General features: G+C 42.7%; 1 protein-coding gene across 4 annotated transcripts; it reads left to right on the top strand.

Annotated features, from left to right (window-relative positions):
• Nucleotides 1-916: 916 nt before the first annotated feature.
• SETX (senataxin) lies at nt 917-25,266 on the top strand. 4 transcript variants are annotated; one of them, XM_082068043.1, is made up of 27 exons: nt 931-1,415; nt 1,690-1,833; nt 2,692-2,872; nt 3,147-3,357; nt 3,591-3,700; nt 3,860-4,079; nt 4,365-4,484; nt 5,008-5,179; nt 5,531-5,621; nt 6,485-10,999; nt 11,790-11,889; nt 12,416-12,592; nt 12,943-13,172; nt 13,695-13,862; nt 14,427-14,583; nt 14,922-15,023; nt 15,803-15,915; nt 16,310-16,381; nt 17,190-17,339; nt 17,848-17,955; nt 18,793-18,980; nt 19,347-19,439; nt 20,035-20,199; nt 20,664-20,762; nt 22,501-22,588; nt 23,588-24,227; nt 25,010-25,266. In XM_082068043.1, the coding sequence occupies exons 3-27, from the start codon at nt 2,693-2,695 to the stop codon at nt 25,075-25,077; spliced, it is 8,337 nt and encodes a 2,778-aa protein (XP_081924169.1). In that variant the 5' UTR covers nt 931-1,415; nt 1,690-1,833; nt 2,692; the 3' UTR covers nt 25,078-25,266. The 4 variants fall into 4 exon arrangements, with proteins under 4 accessions (XP_081924167.1, XP_081924169.1, XP_081924168.1 ...); XM_082068041.1 differs by having other exon boundaries at nt 917-989; nt 23,588-25,088; XM_082068042.1 differs by having other exon boundaries at nt 933-951; nt 23,588-25,088.
• Nucleotides 25,267-25,995: the final 729 nt, after the last annotated feature.

Here is a 25,995-nt window from a genome sequence, read left to right as displayed (position 1 = left end):
TATTTAACTGCAGTCTGGCTTTGGTCTCTCTGAAGGTGGAATTCTGTGTGATTTTTGTGAGACAGGCAGGACACCCCCTGGGCTGCATCACAAATGAGAGCATGACTGATCCTTCATGTCTAAACAGCACCATGAGTCCCGTAAAAACTTTGGTGATTCAAGCAGATGTGTCATTTCAAGCATTTTTCCTGAATGGTGTTCTAGAAAAAAGTCCTCAGCTGTGTGTCATTATCAGTGATGGGTCATCAGGGCTGGGTTTGCAGTTGAGAAGCATCCAGGAGTGTTACAGCGGCAGCAGCTGAAGATCAAAAGTCCCGACCAAGTGCCATGGGGGGACTGAAGAAAGGCAAACTGACCCCGTTTGGCTCCTCCGAGCCCCCAGCCTCGGGGGCAGCGTCATCCCTGTGAGCTGGAGGGTCAGTAGATAGTGGTTTGGGACAGAAGCCTCGAGTGAAGTGGCTCTGGGGACACAGGCCAAGCCTGAGTGGTGACAAAACCTTCTGTTTCAGGATGTGTAGGAGCAGCTGAGCTGTACATGGGAGCCGTTTCCCTTGCACTGTGGCTGTGAGGAACCTTCCCTCCAGGCGTTATTGCTTGAGTGTGATGGGCAATTCCCTCCCATTGGTTTGACTGGGCATTTGGGGTGGGATTTTGTTATTTTAGCACTAAGTAATTGCATCCTTGAGGCTGTGCTCCTTGGAGCACTGACACCGCTTCGCTTTATGCTACTGTGCGACTCCCTTTCCTCTCCCCTCCCTGCGTGCCTCAGTTTCCCGCCCGCACTCGCCCCGCCTCTCCCCTCGGTAGTGGCCCTTTAAGGCCGCGCCGCTCTCCCCGCGACGGGGTGTGGCTTAGCGGGCACGCGGCGGGCGGCTCCGCCCTTAGGGCGTGGTCCGGCGCCCACTTCCGCCGGCGGGGCCGGAACCGCGGGCGGTGCTGCCGCCGCCTCAGGTGCGTCTGGCGGGACGGGAGGCCCGTGGCGGCCTGAGGTGAGAGCGGCCGGACGGGGCTCCCGCCCGTGACGCTCTGGCGCTTCCAGCTGCTTCCGCGGGGGAGGCCGCGTCCCTCTCGAGTTCGCCTTTGTCTCGGTCTCTCTTCCCTCAGGCCGCCTGAGGGGAGGCGCTGCCCCCTGGGCCCGCTTGGCGGGAAGCGAGCGGCGCGTTCCCCGGCTCGGGCGGCCCCGCTGAGAACGGGCAGCGCTGCTGGGGAGGCGGCGTTTGCAGCAGCCGCGCGGGGCCCGGCCGGGGCTCTCGCGGAGCAGCTGTTGGCGAGTGCCCGGGAGCGGGCAGCCGGAGCTGGGGCGGCTGAAACCGCGAAACCGAATCCCGGCTGCTTTCGCTTTCGGTGCCGGGTGTTGACGCCCATGAACGAGCAGCCGGTGGAGCGGAGCCACCGCGGAGCGGCGCGGGTGCGAGGTTCGTTTTGCAGCTGAGGTTTATGGCTCCGTGTGTACTTTGAGCGGATTTCCTTGATGAGTGAGCGCGGAGAAAGTTTTACACCTTATTGATAAAGCGGTGCGGTAGGTATTGTGTTGCTTGTGTTTGAATGATAGAAGGGATTCAGTTGCAAATCACACTTATCGCTTCAGGAAACGCGCGTTAGTATACAGTCTGTTAATCAAATTACCAAAGCAATTAGTCTAGAACGCGGTGAACTGAACCAAATCTGGTAACTACTGTTTTGCTCCAGATCTCTGAAACACCAAGAGCCGGTCCCCAGGGATGTGTTGTTGATGGTGCTGGGGGGCAGGTGTGGCTGAGGGTGCCAGCCCCAGTTTGCCTTTCACAATGTGACCCGACACACCTGCACAGCAAAGAGCTGCCTTTGCCAAAGGTAAATGCCACGATTTGGGGTTGTTGTGTGTGGTTGATTTTTCTCTCCGTTATATAGGTATGAGGAAATGTATGGTTTTGCTTTATCTCTTTTGTATTCCTTGTTATGCTAAATAATAAGCAATTGCCTTCTTTTCATTTTATATAATTAGTTCAAGCGTTAAGGAATAGAACTTTTCTAACGTCAAGCGTTCATGCTTTTCCAGTGTTGTTTTTCACACTAGCAGGGTCTGAGATGACTGTATTGCTGCTTAGTAGAGAGCTTGTGGTTTTAGAGGAAACAATCTGTGGTGGGAATTTTGTGATGGTTTCTAACAACAATAATAATGCAAGGCAGGAAAGTTCTGCTTAAAAATCCTTTGCTTTTGGCAACAGGGATTTGTTGACCTATAAATTTTAGCAGGAGATGAAGAAACAAAGCTAATTAGATTTTGTACTCCTTAGACCTAGATTCCGTGGATACTAGTAAAACAACCTAATGGACTTTAGCATTGTAGCCCTGGAAAGGGTGCGTGAAGTGTGGATGAGGGGTTTTTTTTGTATGTGAAGTGAATTTTCATGTGTTTTCTAGTTTGCGTGTTATGTAATTTAACTTCTTTTCAGTACTTTACTTCTAATATTTGCCGTTCAGTAGACATTTTCCTGTAATGTTCATTTAATGCCGTAATCTCTACTTGTTTAATTGCATGTGATTATATGATATAAGAACATTTAAGAGCATATGCGTGTATGCTGCTGAGTTACCTAAATCCTGAAATTCATCACACTTCAGCACTAGGTACTGTTGTGGCTGAAAGGAGATATTTTGCCACTTTCAGTTTTGAGGCTTCTGTTAACTCCTCCTTCTGTCTATCCGCAGAATGAGCACATGCCAATGGTGTACGCCGAGTGGTCCTGACGCCACCGAGTTCCTCAAGAGCTATGCTTCTCAACAGCTGTCCCCGGAAGATTTTGAAGGATCCAACGATGATCTCTGCTACTGTCTGGACTGTGTGGTCGAGTACCACAAAGCAAGGGAAAAATTGCCGAATTTGCATGAGGTAATTAAGAGATTTGGCTCCTGCCTGTTTCTGAGCGAGAAGACTCGGAACTGAAGGAAAACTTCAGAAGAGACTTCTGTGGTCAAGGGGGGAGTTTTGGGCAGGGGTTGAATTTTACTGGTTTTTGGGAATAGGGCATGTTGCACTTTAACTGTCTGCTTTTATTATATTGAGTTGCAAAGAGCCGATCGTAAAACAAGAGGACCCTTAAAAAATGTCCTTAATCACTCCTTCACAAATACATTCTGATCAGTTGTTTTTCCCCACTGAATAGGTCTTGTGGGACTTGGAAACCTCCCGTCTTGTGGCCCACATGGAGAAATCCGTGCAAGAAGAAGTTGCGGAAGATGATGAATTGTTTATAGTGGATGAGAACGGAGAAACACAGCTGTCTGGTTATTTGGGCCCGGATTTTGAGAATAACCTGCGAGTGCCCCTTCTAGAAATACTGAAATACCCGTATCTGCTGCTTCATGAGAAAGTCAGTACGTATCCTATCGTCTACACTTGGAAGGGCACAGTGTTGTTTCTACTGAAGGAGGTGAAAATAACAGCTAATAGTAGTTGAACTGAAGTATCAGTGTGTATGTATATAAGTAAAATATTTATTTTGATGCTAATATACATAAATATATGCTAATAAATATAAAATATTTATTTTGATGCTTTTTGTTTTGTGAGCATATAAATTAGTCTTTAAGTGTGTTTGTCCTTGTAGGTGAGCTGTGTGTGGAAGTGCTCTGTAGAATGGAACAAAGTCACAGCTCCTTTCAGGTCTTTGAGAAATATCCAGGAATTTATCTGTTTTTGGTACACCCCAATGAAGTGGTAAGTTACTTTTTCTGTTCCTCTAAAACAGATTTTTAATTGTAAGGAGTTTTATTTGTATACATTACTGTCCTGTTTGTAGCAGCAATGATTCCTAATCTTACAGCATTGTGACTTTATTTGTTCTTAATGTATTATTTTCTTTGTTTCTATCCTTAGATTCGTCGATGGGCCATCCTAACAGCAAGGAATTTAGGGAAGGTTGACAGGGATGATTACTATGACTTGCAGGAAGTGCTGACGTGCCTGTTCAAAGTTATTGAGCTTGGGCTTTTTGAGAGTCCAGATATTTACAGCTCTTCAATGGTTGAAAAGGGGAAACTCATCCTTCTGCCGTCCCATTTGTATGATACTGCAAACTACAAGAACTATTGGCTAGGTGAGTATTTATGGTCAGAAATGAACCTGCACATGTAGTCTCTTCCTTTTAAGAACTTCTTTCAGGTCAGAGCTCTGCTATTTCATGGGTGCTGTTTATTTTGGGGTATGTCAAACAGGAAAACTGAACGTCGCATAACTGTTTAATTAGTTTCATCTTGCTACCCATCTCTTTGGTCAAGTGTTTCACTGGTAATGGCATTTGGAAAATGGTCCTTGATTTGGTCAGAAGTAGGACAGATTTTACAGATGTATGGACAGGTTGCTTCTTTATTATATTTTATAGGGATTTGCATGTTGCTAACAGTGCTGGAAGAACAAGCTATGGACTCCTTGTTACTGGGCCCAGACAAACAAAATGATTTCATGCAGACTATACTTCACACCATGGAGAAAGAAACAGCTGGTAACTAATTTTAATACTGAGATTAAGACAGTTCATAGGCTATTTTTAATCTTTATTGCACTTCCTTGTTTAATTGAATATGTTCTTAGTAGTGTAATGCTGAGTTGATTTGAACTGGGGCTTATTTATCTTCTGGAAGATGGGCCAGTATTGCACAATATTTGGGCGATACCGACAGATACTGAAAAAGGACAGAAGCGAACTCTTCAGTGGAGAAGGGATGGCGGTGCTTTGCATAAGGCTGGCTTATAGAGGTTTTGAGAGGACAAATCTATAATATCTACCATACTGTCTTCATTTAATGTGTAGGTTGTATGGGAATGTGCATATCACTGTACTGTTAAGTGAGGATGACTTTTTTAATCCTTTTTCTGTGTTAAAAAGTATAGTCACAACTTACTAGAAAACGTATTAGTATTTAAGACAAGACAATGAAAACCAATTACTTTCAATTTCAGCTTAATCTAAGAATGTGCAGGACTCTTGCATTTCACCTCTCCCCAATATTGCTGTTGTGTTGCAGATGATTCCACTGACCCCTTCTGGCCAGCGCTCCATTGTTTCATGGTTATTTTGGATCAGCTCGGATCTAAAGTGTGGGGTCAGCTTATTGATCCTGTTCAGGCCTTTCAAACCATTATCAACAGTGTGAGCTACAACAACGAAATAAACAATATACGCAGTAGCTTTAAGAGGTCAGTTTTATTAAGACACTGGAATGGTTTTATGATTTTAACACCAGGTAGGACAATTCAAAGAAAATGGAATTTTTCGGGGTGTTTGTTCTAGGTGGTCAAATCCATAACTTAGTAGAAAGCTCCTTTTCCAGAGGCAGTCGCTTTCCTCCCCTCCTCTTAGGAGTAGGATAGAACAAGCTTTACACTTTTAAATATAGAATCTTTTCATAGGGATGTTTTTACCACTAATAAGTTCTAATAGTCACATGGTTAGGGTCTAAAAAGTGCAATCTGTGTCTCAGCCAGTTGGCTTTCTTACAGTTTCAGGTATCTGTGTGGATTCTATAATGATTTGTATTTTCTTTTTAGGACAAAATCTGAACCAGAGTCAGACTACAATGATGGCATGGAGACCTGCAGTCAGATTGTGTATAATTATAACACAGAAAGGCCTCAAAAGGTATTTAAAAATATTTTATTTCCCTGTTCTTTGACAGTGTCGTGCAGTCATCAGACTACATTTTAAACCATCTATAAAATACGGAGGGGAAGATCTTTTGTTTCTACTAGTACTGTTGTAAAGAAAAAACGTATGTCACTGTTGGGTGCCTTAAGTAGCAGCCGGTCTGATCCCTTCTTGTTTACCTGGTACTTTCAGGCTGTAGAGGAAAGAAGATTGTGTTTGTGAATTAGGCAGAGATGGTATTAAAGCTGAAGAATTCGTACATTGAAACAAACATTGGTACCTCAACGAAAACTGTGAAATCAATTTAAGAGGGAAGCTGCTTATTGAGTTATTGTATTTTACTTTTTGTTTCTCAGTATTCTAAACTAATATATTCACTATGGATTAATTGATGTACTTTGAAATGTTAGACCATGCTCCAATATGGCACCGTTTTTTTTTTCTTGTTATAAAGCAGAGGAAACATTTATGAGGGTGTTCTCTTGATATTGGTGCATTGTATTTATGAAATGTCTTTTAAAGGCTTTAAATGTGTATTTGATTATCTGAGGTTCAATTCTGTCAGCGTAACAACACCTTTAGAGGGCTTCACAATGAGTTTAAAAGAAGTATTACTTTGCGCTTGTTTCATAGGTTACATTTTAGGAAATGAGTTCCTTGTGTGTGTTAGTTTGATCTTTATCTTTAGCGGTTTTTTTAATTTAGATTTTGACTTATTAGTATATAAGAGATGCTATAAATTAATCAACATATATTTGAAAGAAAGTAACCTTTATGGCTGGGAAAAAAAAATACAGGCAGATTGAACTGTACAGATGTGCACAATGAGGGTGACGCGTGGTGAATTTGTTTTTCAGGATGCTGGGTGGAAGACGGCCATTTGTCCAGACTACTGCCCCAACATGTATGAAGAAATGCAAACGCTGGCTAACGTGCTTCAGTCTGATATCGGCAGAGACATGCGTGTCCACGACAGCACGTTTCTGTGGTTCATCCCTTTTGTTCAGTCACTTATGGATCTCAAGGACTTGGGCATAGCATATATAGGAGAGGTCATTCACTACCTCTGCTCAGAAATCACAGGTATTCTCAATGAAAGAATCCAGCAGTGCGACAAAGTCTCTGAATTTTTCCTCCTCATCTTGGTGTCGATTATTGAGCTGCATCGCAATAAGAGGTGCCTGCATTTGCTATGGATTAGCTCCCGGAAATGGGTGGAAGCAGTGGTGAGTTGTGCGAAGCTCCCAGCTGTAGCATTTACACGGTGCACTGAGAAGGCGTCTGGACCCTGCGTGAGGAGTTCAGCAGTATCTTCACAAGCTTCCAGCTCTGTGCAGCATGCCTGCGTGCAGCTGATACGCAGCCTTCTTAGACAAGGCTACCAAATTGGGCAGAATGCCCTTTGCAAGCATTACCTAGACAAACTCAATCTTTTTCTGCGAGGAAATCTCTCTTTAGGTTGGCAGCTGAACATCCAGGAAACCCAGGAGTTACATACGTGTTTAAAGCAAGTTATAAGAAATCTAAAGGACAGACCTTCAAATTCCCCTGTGTCTACAGGAAACAATGCGAACTCTGCAACTCCGCCTGCCGTTTCTGTAAAGCAAGAGAAGGGTGTGCATGGTGGGGGTGAGCCTGGGTCACCGTTTGCAGACGTATTGAAGGAAGGTGGAGATGAAGGTTGTCAAGAGAACCCTTTCACTAGAAGACAGAGCACTTGGGAAGAGGAATGTAGAGATGCATCCAAAAGTTCGACAACTCGGACATTGACAGGAGACCTCTGGATGAATATTAAAAAGGAACCTGGTGACTCGACAAATCAGGAATATGTCTTTCCACAGAACTCTTTGGCAACAAAAGTATGTGGGGCAATTCAGGAAAATAGGAACAACAATCTTGTGGCAGGGAAATGCGATACAGACAATCAGTGCTTCAATTCAAATGCCCAGCCTTCAGATTTCAGAAGAGGCAGGGAGCTGGAAAACAAATGTGAAGCAGGACCCAAAACACCAATGCCTCTGGTTACTCCAACTCGTCTTGGTTCTCCAGAACACATTTACTGTTCAGATGTAAAGGAAAGCAACATGTCCTCCAGTTCCTCCTCAAAGTTTAAAGTAGATGCACATAGGCTCACAAATTTGAAAAGCAAGTTACAGAAAACTGGATGGTCCTCAAAGTTACTGTTGCTAGCAAAGCCGCATGACTTGCAAAACTGCACTTCAGCAACAAAAGCAGAGGTAGAACAACCGAAGTTTTGCACTGACCATCTGTGTACAAGCAAAGATTGTCAGAAACATCAGGGAGTGAACGCTGTGGGTAAAAATGCAATCCCCGTTGATACTCCCTCTTCAGGGAGTTGTGAAAGTACACGGGAGAAAAGTGTCAACGGTGCTTTTCAGTCCAGACTGGTCCCCACTAAAGAAACACCACTAGAGTGCCCTGGCTCCTCTAAAAGTGAACCTGGTATGTGGGCAAATGAAGATAACAGGAATTTGCGTTCAGGGATTAGTGACACCTTACAAAAAAAAGTGTCCACTGAAGAAAAATCAAGTTCATTGTTGAAGTCTGTGTTTAAGCAAGACTCCAACATAGAAACTTCAGACCAGGAACAGCCTAATCTAAATGACTTGGTTAAACCTGTCTGCAAAGGTCAAATTTCAAATACATTCTGTATGGATAAAACTTGGGCAAATAATTGTGTTCCATCTACTTCTGAAAACAAGCGGGATGTCCCCAGCCCTGCCTCTCAGATCAGACCACTCACGCTGAAGTGTGAATCCAGTGACACGTTGCTCAAATTTTCAGAATATTTCAAGAGGGGAAACAATTCAGTGGTGAAGAAAGAGGAGGATTTTGTGAAGGTGGTTTCTGAAGATAATACTTTGACAGACTCCCAGATTGACAGAGATCTCAGTAAACTATCTTTAGCTGCATATGCCAAAAGTGTCAATTTTTCCTTTGATTCAAGCCAAGAAAGCTCAGTACATCATAACGTATGTGATATTAAAAGGAAGGTGAAAGGTGCTGTAAGGTCTTCCAGTGACCAGCGTACCAAGTCTCCCTGTGATGCAGATCGCCTTGACGATCAAATCATTACAATTTCAGACTCTTCTGATGAAGAAAAAAGTGTGGCAGATAAGGAGGAAACAAGAAAAATGAATGCAAATGTGTGTCCTGAAAAGCAGCCTTCAACTTCCAGCTGTGTTTCTGATAGTGGTATCAAAACAGAACCTGAGGTACCAAGCTCTCCCTTGTCACTGGAAGGCTGTGAGTCTCAGTACTTTGAATTTGAAACAGAAGATGATGTCTTTTCGGTTTGGCAAGATACTCAAGCAATGGAAGCAACTCAAGACTATAGTACGGAAACAACTCGGGAGTATAAACCAGATTGTGAATCATCAGCAGCCGATAGTAATCCAGGTGACTTACTGAATGATCACACAAATGAATGGGGTTACGATATGGATTACATAAGTGATGATACCATGGAAGAAGAAGCAAACTTGATAGAAAAGCAGATAGAAAATACTTCTCATCAGAAGGAAGCTGGTAATACAAAAAGAGCCACTGATTCCACAGGGCAAGAATCTGTTAGTAAGGAAAGTGCGAAAGATCAACTGGAGAATTTTGCAGACAAAGATGCTGTTGCTAAAGACTTCACCCAGGGCTCAAAATTGACTGAGCCCAGACCATCTACATCAAAGATGACGTTAGCTTCAAAGCTGGCCTATAAGAAAAATAGCACAAGCCCACAGCAGAATATAAGAAAATCTAAGGTAGCAAGAAATATTCAGAGAAGTCCTAAAAAACGTTCTGTTCCTAAAACAGTTCAAAGTAAAAAACTACAAAGTATGTCAAAAAATTCTCAGCCTGGCAGGTCGATGCCTGCTGTGGTTCCTCCCAAGAAAGTTCGGCCGTGTCCTACACCAGAGTCAGCTGCAGAAAACCATGGTCTGAAGAAGGGGCCTCGCAAAGCGGTTGAATTATCCCAGCGCTCTTTAGACTGCATAGCTCAGCTGCGCAGCCATGGTAAAGCTGCGGGGAGAGTCGGAGGTGCGCAGAAACAGAAATTGTCTGCGAAGCATAATAAAAACATGTTAGCCTCCCGGGAGGTTCAGTTTTTAAGGCAGACAAGGCCCCAAAGTAGTGCCAGAGTGAAAAATCGCGCAGGAAGTTCTGAGAGCAGGAACAAAAAAATCGGCAAAGGGGATGCAGACTCTGTGAAACAAAAGCCTCAGAGTTTTGAATGGCGATATGTTGAAAACCAAAGAGGGAAAAGAAATGAGGAGACTGTTTGTCCCTCTGCCAGTGAGAGAAAATTGGAAAGCCTTGCTGTGGAGGAGCAGACGAGTGTCTCTGAACTGCCTGGTTCTTCGGACCCAAACAGAAAGTCAGACGGTGACAGTACGATGGTTCCTCCGGTACTGATGGATTCAGGTCTCTCTTTATCATCCTCAACAAGTGCAGCAAAAGATGAACCTTCAGGAAGAGGTTCCATTGTCCAGCCTGAGTGTGAGAAGACAATTACAAAAGAAAGTGGAGGTAAACCAAACGAAAGCAGTGAAGATGATGATGACGGTGATCTGTTTCTAACTCAGTTAGATCCTGTGGATATGGAATTATGCTCTCAGGAGGAAAGTGTTAAAGATACTACTGTAGATAGTAAAAACCCAGAGGAAATGGATACTGCTGAAAGCCCTCAGCAGAATGAATCCTCAGCTATTGTGAAATGTAAGTACAAAGACTGTATGGAAAAAGTGGAAGAACCAGGAGAGCACTGCAGCAAGCATTCAGCCGCCAGCTCGGATGCAGATCACTTGTTTGCCAAACCTTCTATCCCGCCACCTTCTAAAACAAGAAAGCCGTCCACTACCAAAATTTTCAGCTCGGCGAGTTCTTCGCGGAACGCAGCCTTCAGCAGGGATCTCGAAGACGTCCAAAAGCTGCCACCAGCTTCAAAAAGCAAAGTGAACATAGCAAAAGCAGCGGCGGTCAGGCCGCCAAATGTGAGGGCTGTGCCCACGGGAAATCAAACCTGCGCAGCTCCGAGTTCTAGTAATGTACCTCAACCCCGTATTTGTAATAACGTTCTCCAGCCACAAAATAGACAGAACGACAACGCTTCAAATGTTTCCAGGAGGCCTGTCCGAGAGGCGTCTTATTCCTATCCTGCTGCTCGGCAGCTTGATCACAGTGTTTTTGTTAATCAAGTCCTACAGTGGACTTACGACATGTTTGCCAGCTGCAGCCAGTTTGGACCTCCAGTTCACCTCCTGCAGTCTGTAGTGGCCCCTGTTCCTGTCCAGTTTCAGGGATACACTGACTATTTTAATACATTTTTCCCCTTGATGATGCTAAATGCCTTTGAAACGGTAAGTAGCTATCTGCTTCTTTGTTTTCATCAAGCTTAGTAAACCCCACCAAGAGATTAAAAACTATTTTATGACCTCTGTTTACCTTCTGAAAAATGTTCAGATACACATCTGATTTGGGGGGAAGAATCTAGACATTTATGTTGAAGATTGAGGGCTGTCAGTGTTATTCATCTGACAGAATCACAGAATATTCAGGGATTGGAAGGGACCTCAAAAGCTCATCCAGTCCAGTCCCCCCGCCGGAGCAGGAACACCCAGATGAGGTTACAGTCCAGCTCACTACCCGCCCATCCAGCCTGCACTCCCTCAGTTTAGCTGTGAGGATGCTGTGGGAGACTGTCTCAAATGCCTTACTCAAGTCAAGGGAGATCACGTCCACCACTCTGCCATCATCCATCCATCTTGTTATGTCCTCATAAAAGTCAATGAGGTTGGTCAAGCACAAGTTCCCCTTGGTGAAGCTGTGTTGACTGCCCCTAAGTGATCTCAGTGAAGCTTTGGGTTTTTTTGGCTGCCCATCCACAATAGGAGGGGAAAAAGAGGTGGTTCCTCTTTCTTTAAGCGTATAAAGCTTGAAATAGAAACAGCACTTTCCTTTGCCCTGTGTGTGTGTTTCTATATGATGTCTGCATGTGTTAAAAGAAGAAATGGGTCAGACTCATTGTTTTCTTGTACTTGACATTCTGTTAGCTGTTATTTCTGCTCCTTTGAGTCTTGATAAGCTATTCTTTTGATACGCTAAACCGTTCAAAGTATTTTTATTTAGCTTTTACTTTCCAACATGTAGCTGGTACAAGAGTGGATAGAAAACCAGAGAGTAAGAGAGAGGAGTTACTGCTTCTGGTTACAGAACTTCTGTGCTGACTTGAATAGAGCAGATTTTACAGGTAAGAGGTTGTGGGGTCTTTTTAAGAAGGTCCTCTTCTCATTTTCAAGTAGACAATGCCTTGTAATGAGCTAGCACTTAAGTAAATTTAAAAAATTCTACCTTTTAAATACAGAAAGGATTTTGAATTTGTTGTTTTCCAGAATTCATGTAACAGAAATGTGTATTTTGCAGGGAATTCATGCCTTAAGTGTTCAGTGCAAAAAGTTATTTGATTGCTGTTGGAATATTTTCCATCTCACTCATTTGTGATTTTGTGTCAGCTGCTTTTGGATAAATAAGAGAGTCCTTTACTTCCTTGGTTTATTTTTTTAGAGTGCTTTTTTTTAGAGTGCTATGTTCAGGGTTAGGGCTGCAGGATGGACTTAACTCTTCTTAGTCTTTTGCTGTAGCTTTTAATGGCTTTAGAGGTAAATAGATGGGAATTACTGGTGTATATGCAATATGTTAATTGTATTTCTGTGGTCAGAAAGTAATTGTAACCGCTTTCCTTTTAATATTCTAATTGTAACATGTGTTTTGGGTAGCTCATTTTCAAGAAAGCGATTTGGCAAAGCAGCTGCATCCAAAGGAGGATGACTTAATCTTTCTGGTGGTCCAAAACAGAAAAGACACCTTTAGGGAAGAAAGTGAGATGGACGACGTTATAGTGAGTCACGTGGGGTTAGTGACACGATTTTCTCGTGCATCTGGCTGTTTATCTAGTAAGTAAATGGGGTTGAAACAGAAGTGGGATTCTTCTTGGTAGCAGAAATGCTACTTTGAAGTTGTGAATTGCCAGGATTACTAAGTATCAAGATTAGTGTTGCCTGATTAAATCAGTGCTCTGAGTTGTTTTGCAGAGCACTGAGGGTATTTTTTGGGGGAGGGAGGGTACAGGGGAAGGGGGTTGAGTTTTTTGCAAGAATTAGGTGTTGGCTCCTTAATAAAAGGCAGCACCTGGTTCTGGTGAATTCTTTGAGTGATCTGTTTGAATATCTTTCAGTTAACAATTTGGATGTTCTTGGAATTAACAAATTGTCATTTTTCTTCTCTCCCAACCCCCTTTTAATAGGACAACAGGAGCACCATACTGCCTGTCATCTTTCTGTCCAAACTCGAGGCAATTTGTCACCCTTCCTAAATACACAAGTGAAGTGTGTGGTGGTTGGCTCCCTGGTGACCACGCGCCGAAAGTTCAAAGGTTTACTACTGTTGAACAGGAGTCCCCTGGCCAAACCTATCATAAATCCAAGTTACAATGACTTCTGTCCCAGAGATTTGCTTGTGGCTTCAGAAAATGCTGTAAGTCCTGCAGATCGAAGCGATTTAGGAATGACAAAGTGGGCATTTGGATCTCATGAGTTTTGTGAAACTGGTTTTGCGCACTGTTTTTCTGAGATGATAAAGTGCAAACAGAGAAGTTTCAGAAGCACTGAGGCACTGGGCTTTTCAGAGTTGGATGACTGTGTGGGTAGAAAGGAGTCTTTGTTTGCTTGGGTGTTTCTGCTGTGTTGATACAGATCCTAGTAACGCACTTCAAGCAGCTTTCCGTTTCTTTTCCTTACTGGGAATGTGTCTGTTCGGGAAATACAAGACATAGCATGACAAACACAGTGTAACACCAAGGTGTGTAAACAAACCTTTGTTACAGCTTTCAAGTCAGGATCAGGTGTGCGTCTAAGGCAAACCTAGAATCAAAAGCTTCCATGCCCTTCAAGTTTTTGCCTTTTAGCTGGAGGGATGGGGGACGTTCTGAAAGTATCTACAATGAACATAGAATGTTTGATCAACATTAAGTAATTATTTTTTCCTCTGTCCCTTCAGGCATCGGATATGAACGAATACAATGAAGATCAAAAGAGAGCCATTGAGACAGCTTATGCCATGGTAAAGCAACATCCAGGGCTTCCCAAGATCTGCCTCATCCACGGACCACCCGGAACAGGGAAATCAAAAACTATTGTTGGGCTTCTGTCTCGGGTTCTGAAAGAAGTAAGAGAACGGGATGTGATCGTCACGCGCTGGTGTTTGGTGTCCCGGTGGAAGTCAGTGATAGCTTAAACTAAATGGAAGTGTAGCATCGGTAATAACCGGGGGTGTAATTCGTTAAGCTTACTTGATTAAATCTGTACTGCGTAGGGTGTAAAGGTGGAGATAATACCTTTTGGGCATCTTGGAAAACACTTATCTACGGAACTTAAAAGTAAAATCAATAAAACATGCACAATTGAAACACATTGCTATGTGTTTGAATGTAACATTGTTACATTAAAAGTCCTTAATATTTTGAAATACTAAAGAATGTTATTTGGCCTGCCCCATTTAATGGTTTTCATATTAGTATCCAGTAGATTTTTCAAGTAGGGAAATTTATGCAAATAGTATTAATACATTTGACAACTTGTTACTCATGTAAGGCACGTCTTGAGAGATATTGAAGTGCAATCGTCCCCGTACTCTGCATGTTGATTAAGATGGGTGTACAGTCTGGTTTTTAAATCACCGATGAAAACAATTTAAAGAGCCTGTTTTGGTTTATTGTTAATTAATCTACAGAACACTAGGAATGAGAAGGCAACTCAAAAAACAAATTCCAAGATGAAGCCAAACCGTTTTCTAGTTTGTGCACCATCAAATGCTGCTGTCGATGAACTCATGAAAAAGATCATCGTTGCATTTAAGGGAAAATGCCAAAACAAACAGGAGCCTTTAGGTATGGTTTATTTTTAAATTCTGTTTATGTGTTAAATAGACAAAGCCTGAAGGAGAAACTGGAACAGTTGATTACATATAATACTCGTATGCTACTCTAAGTAGCATTTTTCTCTTGCAGAACGTGACTGGTACATTCTCATACTGTTATTAATTTTAATATGCTTTTCTGAAAGATGTATTATGGTTTTTAAAAATAAGTTTGGCTTTGCAAACCCCATAAACAGAAAAGGAAAAGCCTTATTTGATATCTATGATGTCTATTTTTTTTCTCTCGTACCAAAGCGCAGAGGTGGTTGGAGCAATCTGAAAATATTTTGACTCTGCTTTTGTAAACAGGAAATTGTGGTGATATCAAATTAGTGCGACTTGGTGCTGAAAAAGCGATCAACAGTGAAGTCCGGGGATTCAGCCTGGATAAGCAAGTTGAACACAGAATGAGTAAGTAACACGCAAATCAGACTTTTCTCCAGTATTCTTTAGGAGCTTGGTGACGTTTCACGCTTCCGATTGTGTCCTTTAAGAGAGAAGATCTGGTAAAGATTTTTCTGCAACCGTGCTTCATAAGCATTGTTGTTCTCAGTCGCAGTGGGAAAGTGTCACAGAATCACAGAATGTCAGGGATTGGAAGGGACCTCGAAAGCTCATGCAGTCCAATTCCCTGCCCAACTCTTCAGCCTGTCCAGGTCTCTGGATGGCAGCACAGCTTCCAGTGTCAGCCACTCCTCCCAGCTTGGTGTCATTGGCAAACTGGCTGATAGTCACTCTATTCCCTCATCCAAATCATTGATGAATATATCGAATAATATAGGCCCCAGTACTGACCCCTGAGGCACTGCACTAAATACAGGCCTCTAACTGGACTCTGCCCCATTGACCACAACGTGAATGTGGCCTAACCACAGCTTGGATGTGGCCTAAAATCTAAGCAAAGCCAAAGAAACAAGCGAGATAACTTCTAGTTTGTTTGTTTTTAAAGAAATTATAATAAATGTAGCTTAAAGCCATCATTTTTAAGCAATGTGGCTGTGCAGCACTTGAGATCTACAACTGGAACCAAGTCTCATTTTCTTCATTTTACAAGATAAGACCTCAATAGAAAAAGGCAAAATGCAACAAAAGATGAGTTTGTCCATTTGTTCTTAATAACTGAAGGTTCACGACTGAGAGCAAGTGTTATTGTAACATACTTGTTCGATTTTTCCTTTGTTTTATTATAGAACGAAGGCCAGCTGACTGTGACCAGGATATTCAGAAGAAAAAAGCAGCTCTGGATCAAGAGCTGGACCGGTTGTCTCGTCAGCGTGCCAGGGACAGATGTGAGAAGAGGGAGGTAGGAAGAAAATAGTACTTTTAATCCTGTTTGTGTGGTGGTTTGTTGTGATTTGGGGTTTTTTTTGGTTTTCATAACTGAATCCAAAGAGTAAAGAACTTTTTAATGCTGTCTCAGAGCAGTAACTGTTAATTCACCTCCTTGTTTAATTAATGGAAGTGTTAGTTAGCGCCGTGAAAGGGAACGAGGAACTTTACATCAGAATTGTTTTTTAATCTATTTATACTGGTATTTTCAGCAAGTCAGTCGTGCTGCTTCTTGCATATTAGGAGACGGTCTGAACAAGTTTAAATGTTTAGGAAGTGAATTAGAGTATGAGAGGAAAAAGAGTATATGGGAAATATGTGTTAATTATTGCTGATATTTATGTCGTTTCTACATCCCTTCAATATAGAGTCAGATGTTGGCTGATGAAATTTCCAGACTTGCAAAGGAGAGACAACAACTTGCTTCTCAAATAAAGGAGGTAGGAATTTATCTTTAATAAGCCTTGGCTAATCTGTTTATATACTTGGTATCCTTTAATTGTGGTGATTTGGTTTTGATGTGGCTGAGAGTATTTATACAACAGTAGCTAAGCAGATAAAGCTCATAAACTGAGTCAGTTATGGCCAGCCTGCTGTGCCATCCAGGTGTGCTCTGGCTACATATTGCAAAAGAAGAAAAGACTGGGAACATTAACTTTTATAGTTAATTTTAAATGAAATGTATATTTAGCAAAGAAGATAATAGAAATGTGCATGTCCTCATGTTCTAGGATGTATCTTCATCACCACTTTTGTGGCCCTTACAGTCCTGCTGGGACTGAAGTGCTTTAAAATGTTTTTAAGTAAATCAGCTGGAAGAATTTATGTGTGTAGGAAGAGAGAGGTTTGAAAATGGAAATAGGCTCTGATAGCAACACTGGTAATTAAGGCTGAGTAGCACAAACCATGAGATGAAGGTTCAACTTCAACAAATATTTGCAGACTTAGTGGTCACGGAGGTTTGGAGTCACAAACCTGATGGCAGGCTAAACTTTGCTGGCGATTATGTGTCTAGATTGAGAGTGATACTTCTTTCCAGCTTGCCACCTCAACATTTAAAGCGAGAGTAACACTTCGATTAAGCCAAGTTGCAACTTCCATTTGTAATAGAGATGGTTTCGTTGGGTTGCTGCATTACGCTCGACCTGTTTGGCTGTTAGAACTGTCCAGGCAGTTAGAAACTGCTCTGAGGTGGTTCAAGAAAATGAAAAGGGAAGAGGAGTCACGGTGTCCTGTTGTACTTTGCAGGTTCGGGGCCACTCTCAGAAGGTGCAGGCGGACATCATCCTGCAGGCAGACATCATCTGCTGCACGCTGAGCACCAGCGGAGGAGGGCTGCTGGAATCCACTTTTGCACGACAGCGACTTGATCCTTTCAGCTGTGTCATTGTGGACGAGGTCAGGAAAGCTGTTTAGAACTACAGGCTGTTCCACCGTTCACGTTCTGCCTTGTTCCCCGCTTAAGCTACCTGTGATTGTTTGGCTGCTGGTGTAACATGGTGGGTTGACTGTCCTGTCCCACCTTTTACTTGATAACAAGCCTGTCCTGCCATTTAGAGCCATAAGAAGAAATTGCTTCTTTTTTCTGACTTGTTTGGTGCTTTAATGGCAGATGGCTTTTACTTAAAAATCATGGCTGCAGTGTGGTTCTTGCTTTAGAGGTGTCCAGATGGTTGGCTTATATTTCTGTCTATTCGGAGAGAGCTTTATGTATTTAATAATAAAAGAAAAATACATTTGGGGTTTTTTATTAGGTAAAAATAGTTATTTTCCTCTCCTTTATTTTTTTTTAAGCCTCAAAAAGCATTTCTGAGTTATTCTGGCTCTGTTACAGGAAATTTAACATACGTCCCTCCACTCTTTTGTTTATAACTTCTGCTTTGTGTCCCGTTTGCATTTCCCAAAGGCAGGGCAGTCCTGTGAGGTTGAAACGCTGATTCCACTGATCCATCGCTGTAATAAACTTGTCCTTGTTGGAGATCCCAGACAGCTCCCTCCTACTGTGAAATCAGTAGTAAGTATCCAAACTGTATTTTTTTCATGCTGTATAGCATAAGACGACTATAGAAAACATGTATAAAATGAAAAAAGGTGTTTCAATGTCAGATCATGATGTGTATCAGATAATTATTTTTGCCCTGCCAAGTTTAGTCTCTGTTATGTGGAGACCACATCATTACTGGGTGAATAAAGCTCATGCAGGTGTGTGAGCACAACCTGTAGAAACTCTCCTGGCACAGCCTGGAGCTGATTTCATGCACCATTCGGAATAACTGTGGCAACACAAACTTCAGTGCAACTCGGCGCTTGGTTTGTGGATGTTGCGTTGCAACAGGCTCTGGTGTTTCATCAGGTGAGCTTCAGTCAGTGTCACATTCCTTAAGGAACAGATGATGAAGACTGTGTGTTTGTGTGGGGTCTTCCTCACCCTACAGATGTGAACATATAGGAGCACTTGTATCCAACAGTAAGGCCTCTTTTAAGCATCTGATAAAGGAGAGAAAACAGACTGGCTTCTCTACAGGTTAAATTATTTGGAGGCTGTGTGCTTGTTTAACGAGATCCCACCTGGAGGCTCTTCATTTCATTATTGTTGATGTTAAATTTTTACTATGTTGCGACTCACAAAGGAAAGTTGTCTTGCTGAAGACTGCACTGACAAAAAAATCAGATTTCTGCAGCTGATACTTACTGAAGTAATAAGGCTAACACAGAAAAATGAAGTGCAAGTAGTTGTCATTTTGTCAGCGATTTAGAAGTTTACAAGAAAATACCAAATAGTACAGCAAATTCCTGTTGTTAATTTGGGACCTAATTCCCCTAAGTCAGTCCCCTGTTTGCCCTCTGGCAGAAAGCTCAGGATTACGGCTACGATCACTCCTTGATGGCTCGTCTGCACCAACACCTGGAGCAGCAAGTGCAGAACAACGTTTTACGAAGCCTCCCGGTTGTGCAGCTGACTGTGCAGTACAGGATGCACCCCGACATCTGCCTTTTCCCATCCAATTACGTTTACGGCAGGACTCTAAAGACTGACAAGTGAGTAGCTCCCTGCTCCCCTTTCTGAGCAGGGGTTATTTCAAAGAAAACTCTTCATAGCAGGATCTTCCTTTGAGTCCAGAAGTTCTTGAGGTTGTGTGGGGGAAGACAATGGGAGAAACTGTGCATTCCATCTCTTGTTAGTGCTGGCTGTGATATGTGAGTTAATTAGATCAATTAAATTGAGCATATTTATTGCTTGGAGTTCATTTTCAGGCCTCAGCATATGCAGGCAGCAGTGAAAGTTATGGGCTCTGAAAAAAAAGCTGAAAGTTGCTTGTATTTGATAACCATGGTGTAAATAAATGAAGTACCTGTTCATAGAATTCTTGTATGATTACCTAGTGATAAAAATGTTATTTACAGAGCAACAGAAGAGAACAGATGTTCCTCGGAGTGGCCATTCCAGCCTTACCTTATTTTTGATGTAGGAGATGGTCGTGAGGAGCGAGACAATGAGTAAGTCCTGCGTTCTACTCAGCCAAACTTTACATTTGCTGAAAATTAATGACTTGCAGAAGAGTTGTCTTCTCTCTTCTATTGTTCCCAATATGCTTTAAGTAACCAGAACTGTGTTTTCAACTTGATTGAATTTTACAAAAAAGCAAGCATTAACTGCTTTTGTTTGTGGGGTGGGTTTTTTAGTCTGAAACCAATTTTAATCCTGGTTTGACTGTCTGTTAGATGCCAGTGAGTGCCTACAGTCTCTGCTAACTCTAGGAACAGTTTTGGAGTTCCTGATTTATTATTATTTTTAATATATTTTCTTTATCAGTGACTTTCTTTTTGCAGCTGCTTGCTGAGGCAATGCCAGAAGGTGGCAGCTCTGTCCTCCCCTTTGCCTGTTCTGTAAGGAAAGCAAAGCTGTGCAGTTCTAAGGGAATGTCTGAGCCCCTCATCAAGGCCTGTTTGCAAAGTTCTTTGAGCCTCCATACAAAGGAGGCTGCAAAAGTTCACGACAGGCACTTGGACTATCAATCCCCCTACAAATTGGGCTGAATTCGAAAGAGCCACCAAATGTATTTCTGTAACGTTTCCATTGTGTCTTGTTCAGCTCTTTTAGTAATCCTCAGGAAGTGAAGCTGGTGATGGAATTAATTAGAACAATTAAAGAAAAAAGAAAGGATCTGGGTCTTCGTCGCATTGGAATAATTACCCCTTACAGCGCACAGAAAAAGAAAATTCAAGAACAGCTGGACAGAGTGTATAGGAATAACAGGTAAAGAAACCATGGGTTTTCAAATGGGACTTGACTCTTGCTCATTAGTCATTTATTTGTCGTCTTGAAATAATGGCAAAATCTCTAAAACTTGTTTCTGTACTAGTAAAAATCTGTACTTAGTCATTTAAAGGGGACACGCAAGCCTTTTGCTTAAAGGAGGCGTGGACTCGCTGTACCATTTCTTACTTTTATACATGCTTTGATTATATTGCTGCTCCGAATAAAGTTAATTTAAAAGAAAACCTAAAAGTCTAAGCTACATGGACCCAAACAGCTTTTCAGTAATGATGCTAGCCTCAGAAAAGTAAATATAGCTTTAGGCTTGTACACTGAAACAAATTTACCCTCGCTTGTTTTGACAGGTGGTTGTTAAGGGTGGTGTTTAGGCCATTTGTGTCAGTGTGTTGCTTAAAAATTCAACTTCTCCTAATTTTATGGCTTGCTAATTCTTTCTTCAACAGCCCAGGAGAAGTGGACACAGTGGATGCGTTCCAGGGACGAGAGAAAGACTGTATCATAGTGACGTGTGTCCGGGCAAACAGCACCAAAGGGTCCATTGGGTATGTTTCTCTTCAGCAATATGCAAGTTCTATTTCCAATGACGCTCTAGATACAGTCGTCATATTTTTAATATGACCAGTATGAAACTTATCGAGAACAAGTCACTACAGCCAACAAATTAAAGGGTGTCCTGATGTGTGAATTAATGTTACTGGTTTGAGAGATCTGAACAAAAAGGACATGGAAATGAGAAGTACTTTGTTCTGCGTTGCAGCTGATGAATTTGCAGAGCTGCCTTGGCCTGCCACTGGTTTGGTTTGGCAGGATTGGTCTTGGGAACCTGGCTCTTTGCATTAGTACTGCAGCAGTCATTTTTCTTGTAGCTTTTGATATATATTGTAACTTTCTGAATGCTGCTCTCTTAAAATGAAATCCATTTTCTGTGACTGTCACTTGTCCTATTAATGTAGCATTCTGTCCAAGTTGGGAGTGCAAAGCCTTAGAAGCTGCACATGCTAATGACTTGGACATCTCTGTTTCAGGGCCAGGTGTCGTTGGCAAGGTGTGATGGCAAAGTTTGCATCACCCTTACCTGCGATCTTGTATCTGAGCAAAGTATTTTCATTTCCAAGGTTGCTAGTCCAGCATTAAATTTACTCTGGAAATAGCTTGCAAAGGGAGGAGAAAACTCCAAGAAATAACAATGGGTTTTTTTTTGCTTTCCTGAGAAAATAATCTTGTTGTCTTTCAGTTTTCAAAGCTGTTAGGAATATTTAGTAGTTTCTCAAGATAGTGTTGGTTTGTTGTTGGGGTTTCTTTGTTCTCCCCACCCGAGGCCTGGAGAACTGTTATATTTGTGCTGCTGGATCCACTGCCCCACTCAGCCTCCTGCCTCTCTCTTTTTTTCCTGTGCTGCCCAATTCTCTGGGAATTTTGCAGTTTTACTGCAGGGCTGTGAATGTACTGAAGAGCAGGTCTCAGTGCCACGACCACAGTACCAGATGTTGATGTTGGGTTTGCTCAAACTAAGTTGTCCAAGGACTTTGTGTTGCAGACTCTGGTATAGAATAAGCTGTGCATTTTGGGAGCTTTTTCATTAGAGAATAGTTGATCTTACTTTCACAAACCTTTTGTGGAGTTTTGGTAAATAAATCCTAACAGAAATCAACATTTAAAAGCACTAAGCATTTGTTTAGATTTCAGTACCTTGGTTTGTGATCCCACAAAACCAGACTCGACAGTTTTCATAGCGCTAATACAGACTTTCTTCTGCAAGAATGTACTTTTCACTCTTGAAGCACAACAAAGCAAAACTCTCCCTTTATGTGCTTACAGTGCAGGTCACCTTTAAAGTATTCATATCCAGCATTCGGTATTTCAGTAGAAAATTTTTCCATTAATCATGCTAAATATTATTAATCTGTTTCGGTTCAAGTCAAAAAGAAGCTTAAAGTCTTGATAGGTGAAGTGAGGTTGACATCTTCTGTACTTTGAGGAACGTTTAAGGAAGCAACGGTTGGCATTAAGAGGAGATTTGCTCTAAGAAAGGAAACATCAATGGCAGGAGCTGGAAAGAGATGGAATTCCCTGCAAGGAATCGGGGTGGTGAAGGAAAACACAATTTGTGCAAAGCCCTTTGTGTAAGGCAGGGCTGCTGAATGGGTTATGAACTGTCACCTTCTTTCTAACTGCTTCTGTTAGCTCCATTCCACTGAAATTAAACACTGTCTCTTTCTGCTAATGCTTAAACCTCACGGAAGAAGTAGTTTAGGAGCTTGGTCTTGTCTCGTCACTCAGGTTTCTGGCAAGTCTTCAGCGTCTGAATGTTACAATTACCCGAGCCAGATTCAGTCTCTTCATCCTTGGAAGACTGAAAACGCTTATGGTAAGTACAGTGTTAATCATCCTTTTAGGGCACGTCAGGGTTGGGGAGGTAAAACCCTCCTCAGACTGCTCCAGTCTGAAAGGGACCCATTTCTGGGATGTTGTTAAGTTAGTGCAGTCCAGCCCTCTAAGGGTTCTCTTTGAAACCTTTGGCTGTAACTGTTGTAAATGCTGCTGCTTTTTATTTTTTAAATCTCTTTTCCTTGCTTCCAAGAAGGAAAGTTAGAAATTACTTTCACAATATTTTTAGTAACTAAATTGTAACACAGTCCTTTACAATTCAAGTGTGGGGGTTGTGAAAAGAAATCTCTATTGCTAAGATAGCGTGATGGCAGAGATACTTCCCTGCTCGATCCTTACTGTTCCTCCAGCTATTGCAGTTGTCACTGGCTACCTGAGCAAGGAAAACGATTTAACAAACCAACCACCCCAAAACATTCCCCTGATCTTCAGAATATTGTTTTTAACACTACATTGTGTAGCCATGTGGTTTCTAAGGATACTCTTTGCTTGTACCCTTTGAAGCAGCTGTTTCTGAAACAGAACTACGTATTTGGGGGACTAGAAAGACCCACTGAAAGTACAGGGAGTGCTCTTGAGTAGACTTAATGTCTTCCAATACTTGATTTTAATTCTTTTTTCCGAGGGGGTTGGTAGCTGCACCACTAGAGGGCATTAAAGCTGTGTTCCTCTTTCGCTCTCGTGTGAGAGAACTTTTCTGGCCTTCATAAATACAGAAGTTGTCATTTTAAGTAGTAGCTCAGTGATGGTTGAAAGTACCTTCCCTGTGTTGCAGCAGCCAGAGTGCCAACTGCTGTTTTGCAAGTGAAACATAAGATTCTTCCATTCCAGAAGGAACATAACAGTGGTTTCCATGACAGTTGTGTCAGGTACCTTGATTAAAGGGGTTGTGCCTCCTCTGACACCTCTGTCCGTTTGTGTTGATTTCTCTCTCTGATAACTTTTTTTTTTGGGTGGGTGTCTTATTTCTTTTTGAAAGGAAAATAAAGACTGGAATGAGTTGATTCAGGATGCTCAGAGAAGAGGTGCCATTATCAAGACATCAGAAATAAGCTACAGGAAGGATGCCGTTAAGATTTTGAAGCTCAAGTCAACCATCCAGCCCCCGACCGAACCAGGGACGAGGAAACCTCTGCCGGCTGCTTCTTCCAGCAGCAAGAGGGGCGAGCATCCCAACCCACGGGACCTCACCAGCCCCCAGGGCAGCCGAGCGCACCAGCAGCCGCAGAGGGCTCAGGCTGTGGACTCCAGGAGAGGCGGCACCTCCGCCCCCATGGAGGCTGCGGCCGTTCCAGCTGATCATGAGAAACCGCGCGACCCGCGGCTGGCGAGTCTGGCGAGTAGAACTGAAAGCAAAGGGAAGGAGCCGGCCTCGGGAGACAGCAGTCGCTCAGCCCAGAGCAACCCGGGGTCGACGTCGCAGCAAGGCCGTGATGTGTCCTCGGCTGCCAGGAATCAGATTTCCAGAACGGAAAGTTTTAAGAGGCCCCAGCAAACGATGGGACAGGGTAACGCGCCTTCTGCGGCACCGTACGCCGCTCGGCACGAGGGAGGCTGGAGAGCCGCTGCGTCGACAAGCGGTTCGAAAGCCCCCGGCGAAGGGGGTCAGAGTACCAGCGGTAAGTGGAGCAGAGACTGTCGTAGTTTAACGAGGAGAACGTCAGAGGAGTTGCCAGAGGACGCGGATTCAAACGGTGCGAAGCGAAGGAAGACAATTCACTGACTTCAGTGTTGGCTCATTGCTGAAAATCTGTTCCTGGATTTCTGGCTAGCAAGGACTGTATTTTAAATTATTCAGGACACCCGGAACCTCCCTTGTATTGATACCTCTGCTATCAGTAGATCTGTCTCTTTCCCATCTTGTCCTTAATTGTGAAGGGGACTTTATACCTGATAGCTTTGAGCCTTTGAAAAGAGAAGTTGGGCAGCTGCTTTGCTTGGAAGAGCAGTGAATTTTGTCACCTAGGAAGTTAAGGTTGTAAATGTTCAATGATGTATATTTGTACAGTATAAAAAATTATTTTAAGATTTAATTTGGCAAATACGTAACTGCTTGTTTTCTTGTGCAAATGCTAATCTCTTAGTAATGTAATTTTTTATGAAGAACCAGAGCAAAGCAAAAAAACCCAAACGACAAACAACCCCAAATCCACAAAACAGACAGACTTCTTTTCCCCTAATTTATTTGACAGCAAAGACTGAACGTTGAAAATGTGGTAGCAGTGATTCTTCCCCATGCTCCACTAGTGCCTCAGGAAATAGTGAAGGAGAGAAATTCTACTTGTTTTGTATATTTTATTGCCTGTTTTTATAGGAACGGAAGAGCTTTCATTTATACAAATGTGCCTTGAGTTTTGCTCTTGCTGCTGCTTCATCCGTTGGAATCCTTTTTGTGTTGCAGATCAAAGCCCACGAGGTCTGTTTGGTCCCAGCGAATCCATGTGGAATCTTAGTCAAAGATCTAGTTAACACTTACCGGTAATGACACTTGAGTTTCATTTAGAGCTCTACAGAGATGAAAAGGGCAAGCAGTTCATTCTGGGTGTTGCTGAAGAATATATAACCAGTAAAACGGGGTGAGGGGAAAAAGCGAGCTATTTTTAAGAAAGCCCTCATCTCATCATAACATTTCGCAATAAAAGTGGCATTATTTCTGCCTTTGGGTCGCTGAAGTGTCACTTTGTGGAGTACGTGTCTGTCTCGAGGAGGTGAAGAGCAACTTTTTGTGTGCACAGAGTTTTGCGGCGCCTTGTGATGTTAACAGGAGTTGGGTGTGTTGTGAGTGGGCCAGGTTGGTATTTCCATGTGTCAGTGTTGAATACAGCCCGTGGTGAAGTGGGAGTGTCCTGCTGCCCCTTACTAAATAACTTGTGCTTAACCAGCGTAAGGGCAGCAGCTTTCCCAAGAGAAATGATCTGCCAGGCCTCTCTGGCCAGAATTGAGCTGTAATCTTTGGTTATGTCTGTGTCCCGACACATTAATTGCAATTATTATTGTCAGCTTTGTCCTCTTAACCTGCTGCCAAAGAGGTTATGTATTTTAGTGAAATACAGGTGCCTTACTGTGCAAAACCTCAGGAAGTGGTTCAAACTGCTGGTAAAACTTCCATCTCTAACACAACCAACCCAGAACAAACGCACTTTACCGGTACCAGCTACATTGTAGGTTTGGGAGGCTCTTCCTTGCTGTCCAACTGCCCAGCTCATTGCGCTGTGTAGTATTTTAAGATAATAGGAGACAATCTTTGACGTGCCCGTGAAGTGACATCAGAATACATGCATTGTTTAGCTTTAGTTTTTCCTTAATCGCTCCAGCGAACCCTGACCCTGTCAGCAGCACCTGCGCTTCTCAAGTCGCTGCGACTCTTCCTTGACGTCGTGTCCCTTG

Source organism: Streptopelia decaocto, assembly GCF_964273445.1.
Source record: "Streptopelia decaocto genome assembly, chromosome: 17".
Taxonomy (NCBI): domain Eukaryota; kingdom Metazoa; phylum Chordata; class Aves; order Columbiformes; family Columbidae; genus Streptopelia; species Streptopelia decaocto.
This window is presented reverse-complemented; position numbering and strand designations above follow the sequence as displayed.